The sequence below is a fragment of the Lolium perenne genome, chromosome 6 (assembly GCF_019359855.2).
Source record: "Lolium perenne isolate Kyuss_39 chromosome 6, Kyuss_2.0, whole genome shotgun sequence".
Lineage (NCBI taxonomy): Eukaryota > Viridiplantae > Streptophyta > Magnoliopsida > Poales > Poaceae > Lolium > Lolium perenne.
Window position 1 is genome coordinate 224,526,340 of NC_067249.2, and position 18,911 is coordinate 224,545,250.

The 18,911-nt window shown below is 45.9% G+C and overlaps 2 protein-coding genes across 2 annotated transcripts; one reads left to right on the forward strand and one right to left on the reverse strand.

Moving 5' to 3' along the window:
* Window positions 1-202: 202 nt before the first annotated feature.
* LOC127305827 (large ribosomal subunit protein uL29c) lies at window positions 203-1,757 on the forward strand. Its single transcript, XM_051336354.2, has 2 exons — window positions 203-600; window positions 1,431-1,757. The coding sequence occupies exons 1-2, from the start codon at window positions 268-270 to the stop codon at window positions 1,575-1,577; spliced, it is 480 nt and encodes a 159-aa protein (XP_051192314.1). The 5' UTR covers window positions 203-267; the 3' UTR covers window positions 1,578-1,757.
* A 2,918-nt stretch (window positions 1,758-4,675) lies between these two features.
* On the reverse strand, window positions 4,676-6,244 carry LOC127305826 (transcription factor MYB93). Its single transcript, XM_051336353.1, has 3 exons — window positions 6,022-6,244; window positions 5,790-5,919; window positions 4,676-5,641 (listed from the first exon to the last, which is right to left on the reverse strand). Exons 1-3 carry the CDS (start codon window positions 6,152-6,154, stop codon window positions 4,915-4,917), a joined length of 990 nt encoding a protein of 329 aa, XP_051192313.1. The 5' UTR covers window positions 6,155-6,244; the 3' UTR covers window positions 4,676-4,914.
* Between the last annotated feature and the right edge of the window lie 12,667 nt (window positions 6,245-18,911).

The following is an 18,911-nucleotide window of genomic DNA, read 5'->3' on the forward strand; positions in this document are numbered from 1 at the left end:
GCGGTTATTATACGGGTTTGCCCCTTTTACGGGGTCTGTTAGACCTGCTCTTACCTTCCATCTCTACCACATCCGTTAAGTGACGAATCACTTCACATATGAGGCTTTCAGGTCGTCTCGTCATAACAGCCCTGCGATCACTTTTCAAGATTCGTGCAACCAACCCCACCAGGGCAAGCAGATAAACCCCACATCATCCCCTTATCCTCCAGCCCAAACTGGCAGAGCGCAGAGCGCAGAACGCGAGCAGAGAGCGCAAACGCAGAGATGGCGACGATGTCCCTCGCCGCGGCCTCACCCCTCACCTCCACCGCCCGCGGCCTCGCCGTGTCCACGCCCCGCACCTCATTCCTCGGCCTCCGCGCATTGGGCGCGTCGGCGGCGCGGTTCCCGGGACTGGCTGCTGCGCCGCGGAGGGGCGAGGCGGCGGTGGTGAGGATGGCGAAGCGGGAGCAGGAGCTGGAGGAGATACGGGCCATGGAGACGGAGAAGCTGGAGGAGGAGGTGGTGGACCTCAAGGGGGAGCTCTTCCTGCTCCGCCTGAAGCGCTCCGCGCGCCAGGAGTTCAAGTCCAGCGAGTTCGGCCGCATGCGCAAGAGGGTATTACCTCTCGCTCCCTCGGTTATTGCTTTGAGTTAGATCTCAGCTGCGTGCGACATTGCGTTCTCGTTTGCGAAGTACCACCCTTATTCGTGGACATGGCTACTCTGTTGCCATTCTGGGCCTTTGGACCTTGGAGTAGTCACATGGCCTGCTCGCTCGACATGTTCAGTTTAGGACACGTTTTCATCGAATTATGCTCTATGCTGAAATGCTCATCATCGGCTGCTGACTGGACTAGTGACTGATACTTCAGTGGGTAGTGTGCCAATTTGCTATTGGAATGACATCTGATAGTTAAAAGCTTGATGGTTCTCATTCGCACTGTAGTTCATGGCCTGATAGTGGTGAACTGAACTTAGTCATTTACTGATGGTTTGTGCTGATGCTGGATTTGATTCACACATGTATAGGTTGAATGTTGAACCCTTCATCTAGCATGAGAACCTAGAACAAATAGGTTGCAGAGAAGTAGTTCATATTTTAGAACCTCAGATGTGAATCAATATCTATGACATATGGGAATGAATCTTCAGAGTTAATCTGTTATTCTTTCACTTGCTCAACAGCAGCATGTCACATACAGTACTCCCTCCGTTTCATCTTAACAACAATCGTAGCTTTTAGTCTAGATTTAGATATTTCTAGACATGTTTTTGTGAGTAGATTTGCTTATTTTAAAACCGAGGAAATAGCTTACTAGCTTTCGTAGGGAGCCAATATTACTAATTAGTTTCAGAAATAAGGGAAAAGAGAACTGCGGGAAAATATGAACCGAGCCCAAAGAAAACAACATTGTTTGGTGACTTATGTTGTCATCTTTACATCAGGTTGCTCGTCTGCTGACTGTAAGAAGAGAAAGGGAGATCGAACAAGGAATCAACAAAAGACTGTCTAGGAAGCTTGACAGGAAATGGAAGCTGGGCATTGTGGTGAGACCACCACCATCCATGAGGGAGAAGAAGGAGGAGGAGTAGAAAATAACGGGCAATCTGCACAAGTCATTTCACGCATGTCTCGAAAGAAGGTTCCTTTCTCCCTGTGGTTTAACCTCTTATCATGGTTGTTTTGTAATCCAGAGTAACAGTTTTTAAGTCCTTGCTGTTAAAACCAGAGCGTCTGTTACCAGTTCTTTTATAAATTTCAGTTTATTTGAATTTCCCGCTACTTCTCTCTTTGTTAATCATTTGTCCTTATATTCTTTGTGCACAGTTTATTTAGTTGTCAAGACTAGGAAGCTCTCTGTACCTAGCGTACATGCTTTCTCACTATGCTCAATTGGGCCAAAGCATGTCATTTGATGGCATTTCGATTTTCAACCTTGATTGCAGTGGGCAATTTTGTGTTACCATTTTGTTCTTTGTGCTCTTAACTGCAACAACTGCGTAACAAGGTTGTCTATGGGGAGACACAGGTTCGTGGCCTATTGTTTTGAGTTTTTGCCATGGCAGGGAAATATTTCTACTTTGGCAAATAAGTAGTCTTCTTAAAGGCAACAAATAAACAATATTTTTATGCCCACGAAATAAGAAAAAACAAAAAGGCGTAGTGTGCCCAAGCAGGTGACTTGTTGTTTATCCAGTCTGCTTAAGTGTCCAAACTCCTTATTCCACTCAGTCAACGTTGTTTTGTGTGTGCATACTCTTATTGATTTTAAAACTAACCGGGCCATGTTTTGAACCAGTGATAACATGAGACACTGTCAAGATTGCTCACTTTATTCATCCCTGGCATGCCAGGGAGAACTTATTTACCTAAATGAAGAATATAAATTAGTCAGAAGAAATATATTATTCTACCATATATATAGTACCTTGTTGATTTGTGGAGCAATCTTTTGGTCAATTTACCATTTATCAAATATTTGGAAACTTTTGCGATCACTCTAGTTCCTTTTGTTGTGAGGAACAATCAGATCCATGTTATTGTTAATTTACAACTTCTAATCTAGCCTCTAAAGTATGTTACAGATGTATCTGCATAGAGCTCGCAAATCAAGTTAGGCCCATAATCAGTTTGATCATGAGTAGGCCCAGATTGCCAGGCCCTATAATCAGTTTCACCATGACTAGGCCCAGATTGCCAGGCCCTTTAGCCCAAAATTGGATGTAATGCTGAGCTCCTTCTTAAGATCTTAACTTGAGATGGTGGAGAGGCTTCACCCACAAGACATTCTAGTCAAGCCTTCTTATTTTCTGCTCAATAGACAGTCAGCACTTGGTACCATAGTTGGGCTTTGATTGTTTGCTATGTTGACAGCGTAAGATAGCATTTATGCATTCATTTGAAAAAAGCTCCATGCCATGGATTCAATGTTCAATAGTTGTAAGCTGATGACTTGGTTCTGCTGATAGAAATGAAGGAGATAGCAGCCCCAGTTAGCAGGACAGTTTTGTTTTTACCGCAGCATTGTTTTGTTTTATTTTTGGTACTTAGAAAGAAAAAGGGCACTACCTGCTGACTAATAAAAATATAAATTGTTTTCCCTTACTGTCAACTGTTAAAACACATAAAAACTAAAAGCATATGTGTTCGCTTTTCTGAGAGCGTTGTGGGTTTGGTGTCAACACAAATTCCCATTACAGTTTCAAGTTGTTAAAGCCACATGAAACTCTACTGGTTAGGATTCATTGTCGACCTGTTTCGAGTTATGCATTATTGGCTGTGCCATGAGATGCACAACTAGCAATGCAGTGTCACTTGCTAAGGTTATGTAGAAAATTCCTTTTGTCCCGCAGGATTAGAATCAGATCACAATTGCAAGATAACTTTCACATTGCATAACTATTTTGTTTTTAACCTATGCTAAGACGTGTTGATAAAATCAGAAAATCACTATTCACAGAGATCACATCTTATTTGAACCACAGTTTTCTCAAAAACTATCTGATATTTCATCAAACATGTAAGAAGACTTACCCAACAAAAGTATTCCAATATTCAGCAAAGGATGTCTACCTGTGTGTGTGTGTGTTCTATGCATTTTCCTTTCCCAGTTCCAACTGCTCCAAATATGTATTTTTCAATAGTTTACCACCTATTGTTCAGCAACCTTGGAGGCTAAATGCAATATCTGACCTGTTGCATCATAGGTAGCACCTTGATTTGCTTCCTTTTCCCAAATGTCCTTGGGTGTACCAAAATTGAACCACACTCTATTCACACCTTTATATAGAAAAATCTGAAAACTGACACTTGTCAGTGTCAAATAAAGCTGTGCTGTTATTGTTTGATTTAAAATGATTTTATTAATGTTAGCCGTCAATGTCTTTGAGGAAAAGGCATCAACTATTACCTGCTCACAAGTCTCAACAAAGTATGGAATTTTTAGACTAAACCAAGATGTGAATGCTTTCAAGCTGTAAGCTGTTTGATCTCTGACAAGCACATGATGACAACTGACTATGGCAAAACACCAGCAGTGCTTCAGAAAAGCAGACGGCTCATGCATGATTAGTATAATTAAATATTAGTAGTGACAGCAGCATATGTTTTAGGTTCTTGTATCCTTCCTATCATTGCTACTTGCTTTCTATTCTCTCTTTTAACACGGTAACTTGTAGAGTTGTAGTCAACTTCCTATAACTGCCTCGGAAGACAAGTTTTTTTCCAATATCTTGGACTGCCAATAGTAGCATCTGGAAGGTTCCTTCTTTGAGCATCACTATATCATTGTTCAATAAAGCATTTACAACTTGAAACACAAGTTTTTCTTTTGGAAAGATCACATAGCGTAACAGTTTCTTCTCTATATACTGTGGCTTAGTACATATATGTTCCGCAACTCTGTTTTAGTGCTAGTAAATCTTGATTTTATGATATGTTGATTATTGAGTAAAATATTATTCAAATATGTTATCGTACTATTATTTAGAAAACTTAGGGTGCACACATGTTGGCATATAGAAAATGGTTGGTGTGGCGCATACAGTTATATACCATCCACAGGCCTGTCGTTCTTACGACATTATATCAACACAATATTTTATCTAGGAATTAGTCAGCAGGATTCCAGTCTCCCATGAATCAATTAAACTAAACTAGGAAAATGCATCAAAATATAAGGCACATAAAATTCAAGGTGGAAAATTTATATTGGAGTAGATGTGTATGTACAAGTGATTTGGCGAACACTATATATGTATAGGAGCATATGGTTCGCCAATGCATGTAAAAATCTATAGCGCAGAAAAAGAAAAATCCAACTGGAGCTATAACACTAAAATGGAGATCACATCACAAACAAGAGGTAAGATGTGAGAAGCTAAGCTTGGAAAAACAAAATTAAGAGTAACACACACTTGCTATCAGAACTCATGCAAACTCGCTCATGAACTGGTCATAAAATGACTCAGACCAAATAGGGAGCTGAGCGCTGTTGCCATCAGCATCACAGCTTGAGGTGCTGCAAGCATCCCCAAGGTTGGAAATAGGGAAGTCAGCAAGCGGTGGAAGGGAGTTCTCTGACAGGAACAGCGGTTTGTGGGCGCTATTCTCCCCAGCACAGTTGTTCGCAGTGTAATCTGAGTTCTGGGTACTACCATTGATGATGGGCTGTTCAAAGAATGAGCTACTAGGTATCTGGATGTCAGGCAATTGCCCAGTTATGAAGTCTTGGCCATTGGTACCCTCCAGGATCCTTGGAGACGACAGTGAGGACAAGGAAGACATCTGTGAAGGACTCAGGAGGCCAATCTGCTCCAGGTCAGTGGGGATGGTGTTGATGCTGCTGGAGCTGGGACTAGTCGCAATGGCCGCTGCAGACTGAAGCAGGCACTGTAAGTACTCGAGTTTTGCTGCCTGGACTGCATCGGCTTGCACCTGGCTGGAAGTGTTGTCTTCCCATGGGCGCTGCTCCACGAGCTGGCGGAGGTTGGCAAGCGCGATGAGTTGTGGCAGCGCGGCGAAGAAGTCGGTTCTTGGTCGGTGTGTCATCGGGTCGAAGCCCATCTGGATCAGCTTCTTCTTCAGGTGTGTGTTCCAGAAGTTCTTGATCTCATTGTCCGTCCGTCCGGGGAGGTGCTTTGCGATGGCTGACCACCTGGTTTGATCAGCACAACAGTTTACATGTGTTAGCTAGAGCGCCTCATGTCAAATAGTAACACTTTTTGAAGATTATATCAACATGCAGACAGTTGATAGATGGCAGATATATATGTGGAAGAGATTTGTTAGAGGTTGTGCAGTACTTGTTGCCAAGGACGGAGTGGAGCTGGAGAATGGTTTGTTCTTCCTCAGGGGTGAACTTCCCTCTCTTGATATCTGACCTCAGGTAGTTCGTCCATCTCAGCCTGCAGCTCTTGCCACACCTGTTCAGTCCTGTGAGATGCATAGATGCATGAGCTACATTTTGAACAAAAGCTAGCTATGGCACTTGTGCCTGGCTTTGAAACAGAAATTATAAGCATGTATCGCATATACCTGCAAGCTTCGGCAGTGCTCTCCAGCTCCCATGGCCATTCTTTACGATGTACTCTGTGAGCTTTTGGTCTTCTTCAGTGGTCCAAGGGCCCTTCTTGAGGCCATTCTCATCGCAGCAAGGAGACCTCCCCATTGATAGGACTGAGATAGGATTGGGGTAGGATGGTGCAGTTGGGAAGGAGGGAGACAAGCTATCTGCCTTCCAAGCTTGGTCCTTGGGTTTCCTGTGCCAAGGATGGCTGGTCACCGGAACACAGCTTCCTCTATATAAAGGCGAAGAAATCCTGGATTCCTAAACCAAGGTTAGACATAATTTATTCAAGTAGTAATGACTGATTTGCCCTTTCATTATTCGAGTATGTGACGAAGGAGGGCAAGGGTAATGATGTCCATACTAAATAAGGGGCCGTTGATCCCTGTTGTTGACTTAGGTAATGGACGTTGCTAACTACTAATACTTGGGTAAGCAATCACATCGATATACCCTGTCTTCCTTTTGACTTTTTATAAAGGTTTTCTGCTTAATCCTTATGTGATTATCTTGTTTCTGCTGTTATCATGTACAAATGTGACATTCCACTGGATGTTGGAACGCATTCACCAGAGAAATCATTAGATCGTTGTTAGCAGCTCATTAGAACATGTCTCATGTAGCATATTCTGCTATTACTTGCTGTGGAGCACCCTCCAGTGTTATTCCAGATAATTGGGCAAAAGTTTCAGAAGTAGATTCCTGGAAGTGTGCAGACTAAACTGGCGCAGTTTCAACAACTCTCATTCGATAAGAGTCCTACATAGTAGCATCCCAAACATTAGTTTTTTTGAAATTCAGTCATAGCTCCCTCCAAATTCCAATGATTGGACTACTAGTACTTATTCTATTGGTAATAGTATTATACTTGGCATTTTGGCAAGACCCTGTCGCAGCAAGAATACATCATCTGCATGCATGTCAACGTTTGGATAAGTTGATTCCTGGGAGCTGGGATACCCTAGTACTTGCTGTATATTCTTATCTCAAGCAGTAATGGGACCTGCACATGAAAGGTGCAGATGAACTGGAGGGCGACCTAGGGAAGAACCTATAGGAAAGATGATAATACTATTATCATGGAAGGGGATACGTACAAGTTATTAGCAGCTGGAATGGCGTATGCAGAGATCTGACTCCGTATCTAGTCTTTACCTGTTCTTGCGCAGCCCCAGATTAAGTATACAAATGCGTTGATTAGGTTGTGCTAAGCTGCTCATCACGCGTGATGCTGCCTATTGTTTGCTACATTTCTTTTCGATAAAGGGAATATATTAATATCAAGAAGATACCAATTACACCCAGCCTCGGCAACAACGCACCACCCTAATGGCACTACGGATGCACACAGCTAAAAACAAGAAAAGAAAACTAAGAAACAAAAGTCCCGCTACAGTATCTCGTGCCTAACAACAGCAATACATCCACCGCCAAGACAACACCTGAATTACACACTAGTCCCCGCTCTCAAAACAAATGCCTCCACCAAGGACATTGCCAGGCACAACCAATTAAGGCCAGACCTTGGGTTTTCACCCTGAAAGGTAGGACTCTGCACTTCACCTGTGTTGTCGCCCCCACTTTCATACCGCTGTTGTGAAGCCCGGAACACCAAGCAAGTCCCTCAACATCGCAAAGACTTGAACCTCCCTAAGCTAGTCCTCCCCTCCGGCCTTCATGAAATTCTCTTCTTCCGACTTTCATCATGGATCCATAGTCACTTGATGTCAATCAAAGAAAAAGAGCTTCGCGCCGCTCCCTCCAGAACCAATCGGTCGGAATAAAAACATGGGTGCGCACGACCGAATACCTCCGATCCAACAAACTCCAGGCAAAAGCACTGTTACATTCATCGGTGGAGCCTTCCGGAACTCAACACTCCGGCCAGATCACGAGTCCAGGCCTCCGGTAGGTCCTCCTCTTCACGCAAGAGAGGCCCTAGGACCGCCGCCTTTATTCAGGTCGGACCCCCACGTCGGCGACCATCCTGGGCTGGCCACTCCAACCCTCCACCGGCGACACCATCGCCGGCTTCCAAGCTCCTCCAACTCGCCGCCGGAACGAGTAGGTTAGCGATAGTTGCTTGACGATGCCTTCAACAAGATAACGGCGCAGACGCCGCCATCGCCCGCCATGACCGGAGTCGGCTCGGTTTTCACCGGCTACTATGCCTCCCCGTCTCGCTGCCGGCGCTGGAAGTGGGATGAAAAATCCAACACAGCCAGCCTGGCCGACTGCCTTCGGTGGATGAAGTCAGCCACCACCACCATGCCCGGGCCAAAGACCCGGACGTCCTCAAGCCGCAAAGAAGACCCAGCGAAGCCTCCTCGTGCCATTGACGAGACGCAGCCGCGATGGATCGCGATCCGAACCTCCGGCCCAGATCCGACCACACCGCAGCCAACATCCGCCGCCGGCCGCCGGAGATCCGCCGGCCACCGCCATCCCGCTGCGTTCAGTCGACGGAGGAGGAGGGTGTAGGCCGCCGCCCCCACACGCTCCCGCAGGCCGCGCGGCGCTCTGCCGACGGAGGACCGAGCCGCCACCGCCGCCTCACCACAGGGGCTTTGCCCCGCGGCGTCCTCGGCGACGGCGGCGGAGGAGGGGGGCCTGTAGGGGAGGGGAGGAGGGCGGAGCGGAGGGGAACTCCCCGGGGACGGTGGGCGGCGCCGCCGCCTCGGGGGAGAGGTTTGCTACATTTCTTACTGCAACTGGGGACTCAAATATGTGTTAAACTCAGAGGCTGCAAGAGAAAGCATGCATGTCGATTGAGCTTCTGCTGTCATCTTTGAGTGGAGCCGCCAAGCGGGTCGGTGCAGAAGACCATCACCATGATTAATTCCGGTCTTATGGAATAATTGAAGGCACCATCTTTTGCTTGGCGTTTTATTCTTGTTTCAAGGACTCGCACGTCCAAATTCAGAGCACGATCGAGGCGAAAGTTTTTGAGAGAGTAGGCAGAAGACGATACAGTGGAATTATTCATCTGACATATGTATGTCCCGAAACAATTTCATTTGGCAAGTAGCAAATATCAATTAAGAACATGCAAGCTGCATGTCCTGTGTTGTGCATTAAGATAGAAAAAAAGGACTTGATACAAGGGCATCAAATGATGACCACTCCGCATACGCCCCTCTAGCCACACACCATGCCAAACGGCTTACAACACTCTTCCAAACAACCCCACAACGAAGGCTTGCCTTGCCCAACCTTCAGCCATTGTGGCAATGAGACGAGGCATAGTCTCAACTCTCAAGATCGACAGCCTCACTACCATGGCCCAAAACCAAAATGTCATAGGTCAACTTAACGTCCACCCCTAAGCGCCTAGGAGAAGTCAGCTAGCGGCCGGCAGAACCCGATCGAGAAAGGCGTCATCCAAAAAATGGCAACATAGGTGTACATTGCGGCCAAAAAATGGCAACATAGGTGTACATTGCGGCCCTGTGAGTCTGTGACCCATGCCCTAAGTAGTGTCCACAATCGGCTCTAACTGCAATCGGGGACTCCACAAGCAACCCACGCAGCACCTCCATGAAGGGAACGACACTCTGGTGCCGCCGCTGGGTGATCCGAAATGGCGTCGGATCTCCCCCCCACCCCGACGCTCATAACCAGGTAGCGCGAATGCGGCGATGATAATGCCTCGAAGGAGGAGATGGCGCATGCAGTTGTCACGGTTTCCATCAAAATGCGGAGCTTTCGCCCCGGCCCAAACGTCATGGAAGAGGGCAGAACCGAGCATACCACTCCAAGAGGGTAGCCATACCTCGTCGCAAGTAATACATCCGTTCCAAAATATAAGCCTTTTTTTATTAGAAAGGTGGAAAAGAGGTAATTAATAGCAAATAGAACATTGATCTCTTTGGAACTTACATTTCGCACGATAAAGCAAATCGACTCTAACGCGCGCAAAGTAACCAGCTATAGCCGTGTAGCAATCAGACGTAGACGGATGCTATGAACTTCCAGCTAGCAAGATATAAGGCTGGTCATAGTGGGTAGTATCATATAGTAGTATTATGTATATGATACTTTTCTATGATACTAGATCTATAATGCATAATATCATAGACTAGTATCATAGTTTTGCTATATTAATTGATTCGTAGAATCCCAATACAAATCTGTGTACAAGATTTATCTGATACTAATTTTTCTCGTGATGTGCGCTATGATACGGTATTTACCTATGATACTCTAATCTTCTCTCTCATCCATAATTGATGGGGCTAGGATTCATGATACTACCTATGATACTAGCACTATGGCTAGCCTAACACTGCACTCAGACGGTCGACACGTTGTATTTGCATATGTCAGCCCAAGTACACACGTCGCACATATATATCTATCGACTTGCCGAAACGTACATATCGTTGACAAATTACCAGCAGCAGAAGGGGTCGCTGAACTGCAACCAAGCTTCAAGACCCGCATCCCGTGATAGATCCCCTCGTCGCTACAGCATTGGAGGCTGAACCGATCGTTCGGACCGCTCGTCGCCGTCGCCGTCGCCTAGCCAGCTTTCCAGCGCGGGCGACGGATATATTTCCACGTGCTCGGCGAGGTGGGGCCGGCCGGCCGGGAAAGCCTTGCTTCCCCATGCACGCAACGTACGTGCGTGACCTTCGTCTTCGTCCTCGTTGTTTGGCTTTTCGCCCGTCCGCGTCCGGTAGCGTCACCCCTCCTTCTTCGCCACTTAAACAAACCCCAACTTGATTAACGTTCACACGTCCCTCTCAGTTCTGGCTCGACCGATCTTGAGCCTATCGCATGCAGGGAGATCTCTGCGTCTACGTGTTCGGGGTCCGTGACGTCCGTCCGGTCAGTTGCCTCGCGCGCGCGCCGATCACGAAACTGTCGCTGAATTTCGCTTGTTCATGCATCTACAACTATGATCATAGTAGAACCGGTGAAGTGGGTTACAAATTTCTAAAGCTTTAATTGGTCCCAATTCATATTCACCCGGGAGCAATCTATATGCTTGTGATCTCGTATATTCGTCGCTTCTCCGACATCTTAATTACTATTACCTCCGTTTTAACTTAAGTGTCTTAGCTTATCTATGTGTGAATATTTTTAGACATATTTTGATGTATCTGCATCTAGGTAAAGCCACGTCAATTGTTTTGGAACGGGAGGGAATACTTTTTTAGGCTAGCTCCTTGTGTCTTGGACGTCCCACTCTGCTTAATCGGTCGTGGTACCCTTCCCTCAATCCTCCGATCGATGTCAGCCTGTATTTTTTATTCTCGATGTGATCCGTGTGTATACGTACGTATGCCGTATGCGTCATGCTGTGGATGGCATCGTAAAGGTGCTATGTGGTCCGTGTACATAGACTCAATCGTTCGTTTACCCGTACTGTCAGGCTCTCTATCTTATACTGTAATCTGAAATATGGGAACCATAAATATATGCTCATAAGTTAGAATTAATACTGAATATGGAAATAGTAGGATTATTGAATAGGCATGCCATACTGAATTACAGGAACCAAACACACCACTACGAACCTATAATATAAGTTGTTTTTATTGCACCAGAAGTAAAACGCAACTACTTGTCCCAAGGTTTAGGTGCATGTTATAGTTGTCACTGAAATGAAGGAAAATTTCCATGAGGTTAGATGTGCTTAAGGACGATTTTCCTATGTAATCGCATACAAAAAGGTGCTCATAGGAAAACTTCTTACGGTTTCTTATCTACCAAACCGGAACAAAGCCAAATAAAATAACTTGGAGGGATCCATATTGGTAAATTTAGTTATAACCCGGAGTCAACTCCACATATTAACAAACATGCTCTATAGAAAGGTTTCTAAAGAATGAATCCTCCAAATTTTATATTAATATCTACTTTATGGCATGTAGATGCTTAAAAGGCGGCAATTGGGGGAAAGAGGTGGATTGCGAGAAATGTGCGTACATCGATAAGGGGGGGCGAAGAGAGCCATATGGTCGAGAGGGGAGGTGGGTGGCTTGCTAGGTTTGGGGATCCAGTCCACACCGCATGCATAGTATCTCTTTTTTCAGAAACTTTTCGATATTATGGATTTTGAGAAACCATGCATCTTTTTTTCCCATTAACCACTTAGGATAACCCTGTCTTATATGGCTTTTGTCTCTCGAATATTGATTACAAGTCTTGGATGGGGATTTATTTTGTTGTGTTTTCACATGTCTCATAACCCTAGGATAATATATGCCACATCTAGGTTTTTTTCCTTTCTATTTTCCGGCTATCAGATAATCATATCTACCCTAGAAAGATAGCATTATCATGTCACTTTATGATTTGCGAGTATCACTATTTCTATTTTGTGGTTCCCCAAATGCATTTTCCTAATTACTTTCCTACTTGAGATAGATGGGTTTAGTTTCCAATATAAGGAGAACATACTAGAACATTGATTGACGGCAGGGAGCTTCACATGTGCTAAATAATCAAATTTGCATGCACCATGCATGTGGGAAGAAGTTCCATTAGCACCGGTGTACTAACCAGGATTCTCCAAATTAAATGACAACAGCCATGCATAGACGCATATACTCTAATTTAGGTCGTATGGTCTGAAGATTCTTGGTTCTTGCATGAGTCATGCAGGGTCCAACACATAAAGGACAGAGAGACATAAATTCTTAACAACTCATTCTATCACAGGCCGCATAATTTAAACACCCCATGATCCGCTGATATCTTCGCTGACGCTGGATCACTGCTAGCTAACTAATGGATGCATTCATCCATGCAGTGCTAAAAGAACAAGGAAGAGTACAAGTTAAGAAACAAGGAAGAGTACAAGCCGACACACTACTAGAAAAAACCTTATAGACCGGGAGCTGCCACCAATGCGTCAAAAAATGGTGCGCCGGCGCCATATTACCGCCGACGCACCAAATTTATGGGTGTCAGTGATACCTAAATACCACTGGTGGACCAAATAATTGGCGTGCCGAGCGTAACTGCGTAAGGGTTGCCCATACCCTAGGACCTCCCTTGCCATGCACTAGACTTACCGCCGACGCATCACTATAGGGGTGCACCGATGGTAAGTGGTGCCAGATTTCCACATCCCCTGGACGGCTGGACCGCCTTCCAAAAATAAAATATTTCGAGATGACCATGTGTTATGTGTTCTAGTTGTTCGGAAAATTAACAAACATGAATTTCGACATATATTATGTAAAATGGCTACATCTTTCGGTAAAATGACTTCTCCGATTGCATACGACATCCGATGAATTTTTTTATTTTATATGAAACTCCTTTGACCTACCTCCGTACATGGATGCTTCCGGCGACCGCCTCCTCGACCTTCCTCCGGTGAGCTACCCTCTCCGGCGAGCTAATCCACGGCGATGGCGACGACCAAGGCGGCGACCATGACCACGACCACGGTTCAGCATCTCCATGGCAACGGACAGATCTCGAGATCTAGATCCGCCTTTCTTCGATTTTTTTTTAAAAATTACCGCCGGTGCACCAAACTGGTGCGCTGGCGATAAGCCGCTACCACCGACCTGTTCCCACCGGCGTGCGTTGGCACACCAACAATAAGGTATTTTGGTGCACCGGCGATAAGAATTTTCCTAGTTGTGACATATAAAAGGGCTATTCATTCGTGCATGGGATAGTAAACCTTCTAGGGCTGGGCAGTTAAACAAGAGTTGGGACCTGATTACTAAAGATGCTGAACTTTTTGGACGAAGGGTGAGGATATTTGTTCCGAGTCCCATCTTTTTTTTATAAAGGGTGTTTTATTACTTAAAAGATTTAAGCATTATACTTGAACTCTACATAACTAGAATGCACACAACCGTACAATCATCCGGCGTCCAACGAGGCAACGATACAAAAGGTAAAATATAAAAGGGGCAATACACGGGATCAACTCAGAATCAGTATGAACATCTAGGGTGCTGGAGGTCCAATGTTGGAAAAAATCACTCCCTGAGTCTCTTTGTCCTCCAACCATTAAGACACCTCCATAAATAGGTCACAATTCTCCACGCACTGTAGAGACGGTCATGAATGAAGTTGCAGCTAGCCTTGTGTGACGCCTCAGAACCGGTACCGTGAGGATTGCAGCGATCCCGCTGAAATCGGCACGATATCTATTTAGAGACGCCATTTGACACGACGTGCGCGACGAATCACACACGCGAAGCCAAAGGAATTAACATGAGCGGTAACATTACAACTGGATTACAATAGAGCCCACAAAAAACAGATATATCAACAACGACTCCAACGAGTCAAGATACAAATACACAACATGATGATCCGAATCATACAGAAGATCAAATACATTCGAGTACGGACAAGATACAAATTGGACTAAGAATACTGAAGATAAACGATGGCATCCATAACCCTGCCCAGGCCAAGCCGGAGGGTAACCTTGCTAACGTCGTTCATCATCGCACCGATCTTCATACCTGCCTGGTTATGTCCCAAAGCAGCAATTAGTACGGGTTCGTACTTAACAAGACTTCAAGACGTATAACATTCGTCAACCAGTCGTCCTTTGTACTTGAGGCATGCAGGGGACTTAAAGGACGCAAGAGAAACATCATAGGCAATATGGTGGGGTTAAGAAGCAGCGCGCAAGCACTAAAAAGTATAGAGACGCTCTCAATTTATAGGTGCTAGAATAGATAAGAGAGCGCACTAACAGTTCTATACTCTGCAAACATAACCCATCCGATGCTTTCCCCCTTCACTAGGAAGAAGTACTAACAAAGACACTCACACGGTTGACAACTTTTATTAGGTAACAAATGTAGTGATGCTAATTACTACGCAAGTTATTAACAAATTATTAGCAACAATCATAAAGGTGTAAGTTGTTCTATGATCAAGCTATACAGCTCCAAGTCGTCTATAACCGCGGACACGGCTTATCGATAAGATGTACACCCTGCAGGGGTTGCCCAAATGTAACCATACGCATGCTCGGCCCGCTTACGATAGGCGATGTCTCACAACAAGACCGTTCCCAGTTCAACAAGAAAATCTAGGGAGGCCACCCGACTAAGCTACCCGTGACGAAGTTCGGCCGTACTCCGAGGCGGACTCAGGATTTACGTCGGCGGCTAGGCGTGCAAACCACATGCTTCGCTAAATGTCCCGCGGGGTACAATACAGAATATAAACACCCGAAGACAACAAAATGTAAACACCCGAAGACAACAATAAGTAAAGCATGACATACATGGCATAGGCAAATAAAACCAAGGTTGTGCCCCCTTTTCAACTGACTTGAGAAAAAGTAATGGGTGAGGGGGGGGTCCCGACCCACGTACGGGTAGAGCGCTCAATCTCGGAACAGATAACAAGAACTCGGATCCTAGAGGACATTAGCGAGACAAAGATCCGATGCTTTCGCAAAGGGGCTCACAGATGCCACTGCTTACAATTTTAGTAGTTAACAGTTAAGCATGGTATGATTATCTCCAACAAGTGATGTAGCATGCGATAAACTCCCAACAACCCAATAGATAAAACGGTAAGATAACAATAACGATAACGAGATATAAATAGCACTAGCATGCTCTACGACTCGCAAGGCAGATCCGATAACCAAACAATAGCTGTAGGAGGGATGTGGTCGCAATATGGCCTGCTTGACGTAACAGGTGGGTAGGACACGTGACAAGATCGCAACTCAAGGATAGCACGAGTGAGAAGACAAAATAAAATAGGTGGGAGACTTCTGCAGAGACAGAAGTGTGGAAATGCTTACCTGTAAAGATTGTCGAAGATCAGCCGAAGAACTCGTCGTATCTCACAGCACCACTTCGTGATCCTATCCGGGAAGAAGCAAATGCTGGAACACACAACGTATGCAAGTCTTACTACTACGGGTAAAGAAGATCCAACATGATCAATAAGATATGCATGACATGGCAACGATGATGCGATGCAACTTATCCAAATTAAGCGGGATCGGAACCCGGACAAACAATTAGGGTTGAAGTTGCATTTTCTACCATCAAATTTAAGTGGTTGTTAGCATGGCATTACATGACAGGAGTGTGCTACTTCAAATTTAAATGGAGCGGGGAAACCCTAGGTAGGGGTGGACACAAAACTCGAGGCTCGAGGCTCGGCTCGTGCTCGATGAGGCATGGCTCAGGCTCGACTCGGCTCGAAGGTCGGACAAACCAAGCCTAAACCTTATGATCAAGGCTCGAGGCTCGACAAGCCCGCTCGATGAAGCTCGCAAGCCGGCTCGAAGGCTCGATGTAATAACAAAATCGCCATGACCTTTGCTAATAATATAACATTTCACAGTTATAAATAACAATTGAGCATTGATACATGCATGAGAGTTTTAGAAAGTACCAATCTGTTGGCGTCAGAAACCCACCGGCGAGTAGCGACGGGCAACACGTAGGGCCGGGAACAACTCAGAGCTGCGGCTGGCCCTGGTCCCTCGAGCGACGGCCCGCAAAGCCTCTGGTACACACGTCCGATGCTGGTGCAAGGGCGTGCCACCTGATCTATACCTGATCAGGAAGGTGATGGATTTGCTTCGCTTAGTTTCCTGCATGGCATACACGTAAACATTAAATACGAGCCTCGATCGGCTCTCAGGTTGTCCTGTGAATCGGCTCAAGGAGCCGATCCACCCATGGTTCGTATGAGGTCTACGATCACATGGTGGTCCTGCTTGATCGATATATAGCTAAAACGACCTACGCCGATTTAGGGTTTTCACCGCATAATCGGAACATCCTACGCGTGATTGAGCCTGGCAGCCACGCACGGTGATAATAAACCAACCCTAGACAAGGCCTAAAAACCAACATGAAGTTGATCCCCGGAACATCTTATCTAGGGCTAGCAAACTACACCCTACGTGCCACTGGATCCTTCAACCCGTTTGCAAGGCCTAACTATGCAGATATTAAACTAATCCTTGAAGAACAAGGAGCAATCATAACGGATCGGATCTACTAGATAATGATCAAGCAAGGTGCCGCCCTTACACCTAAGATAGGTGTAAGGGCGGCTAGACGTCTAAGGGTTGCATGGACGGAAGCATGTGACACGATGAAACAATGCTAACCCTAACACATCTATGATAACCACGTTGCTCGCCATCAACAAGGCTTCAGCACGAGCAACGCATGAACAACGAATAAACGCGTACTGCCTAGATCGCAAGATGCGATCTAGGTAGCATGATGCTTACCCGGAAGAAACCCTCGAAACAAAGGGGTTGGCGATGCGCCTAGATTGGTTTGTCATGAACGTGATTGTTGTTTTTCTCGATAACCCTAGATACATATTTATAGTCCGTAGACTTTCTAACGTGGGAATAATCCCAACCGTGCACGAGCCAAACTCTAACTAACACCGACACGTATCCTACTAGGTTTACAGATACAAGGGCAAATTAGCCCAAACTTCGTGTACAAGGCCGGTTCACGTATTTCTTCCATGTATATTATTCAAGCCCAATCTTGATCGCGGCCCACCTCTGATCCGGTCAAATTCTGGTGATAACACATGCCCCCCCTGGTTTTGGAATTGATAATTCCAAAATCACTCTGCTTTTTCTTCGTCGGGTCATGTCGTGGCAGAGCAAAACCGTCGCAGTATCCTTCATCATGATGCCTTGCCTTCTCAACTTCTCCGCGTGATTTGACCGTTGTTTTTTTTTCTTTCAGGCACCACTTCCTCGGAAACTGCTATGGCATTAAATCTCCACTATATCCCCTTTATTTAACCGCTCCGAACAGTTCGCCACTTCATCCCCTTGCTCTGTTCTGTCCATCGGCACCCAAAAAACCCCAATCCAGAGCAATGTCTTCCTCCTCTTCCTCCTCCGCCTCATCGGATCTCTCCTCCCAGTCCTACTCCTCCTCCTACCGCGAGCCGACGCCAGAATGGGACCCGATGGCGGCTCAGATGGCGGCGCACGACGAGCGCGCCCCAGAAGAGTGGGACCAGGAGGACCACGCCTCCTCCGTTTGGTCCGAGGACGATAAGTCCTTGACCAGCGGAGACGAAGAGCTCCAGTTCCTCGCCGATGGGGAACTGGAATCGGAGAGCGAGGATGACTCGTTCTCCTGGGACGGCTACACCTTCTCCGAGGAAGAGGAGGAGGAAGACGACGACAACGACTCCCTCGAGGATTACCCGCCGGCGAAGCGGTTCCGCGTCGGGTCAGACGATGATGACGACGACGACGACGACGACGTCGACGATAAAGATGATGAGGCCCCCCCTGGGGGGCGCTGGAGCAGTGACGAGGAGCCCGCCGGCAGCAGCGCCGACAAGAGCTCTGACGACGACGAGGGCAGCAACGGCCCGTAGACTAGGATCTACTAGTATAGGCCTAGTAGTAGTAGTAGATTGGCCAATAGGCCCTTCTTTTGTTCTTCCTCCCTTGAGCAATCGGCTCTTTCCTTGTAAGAAATCTCTTATTAATGAAGAAAATATTTCTCCATTAACTTTGCTTCCTTGTTAATTTTGCCGATTGTCAAACAAAGTTGCTGCACAAAGAGCCGATGGCAGAGCATCGGCTCCTACCATAACACGCATTTAAGGCCTAAATCGGTTGCCTATTCACTCAATCAAACAGACCTCATCCGTGTCCACGCCATCCTCAAATTTCAAACGCACAGATTCAGGAAATCCAACGAGAGAATCATCTCAAATGCCATGGGCTCTAGCTTAGAACTGATCTGTTAACCTGCTCAATTGAGCTTGTTCTGTCTAGAGTCGATGGTAATGCATCGGCTTTTTTTATTATTCTGAAGTCGATGTCCGTGCATCGGCTGTACTGGTATCCATATTTCTCAAGTCGATGTTTGCGCATCGGCTGTGATTTGTATAA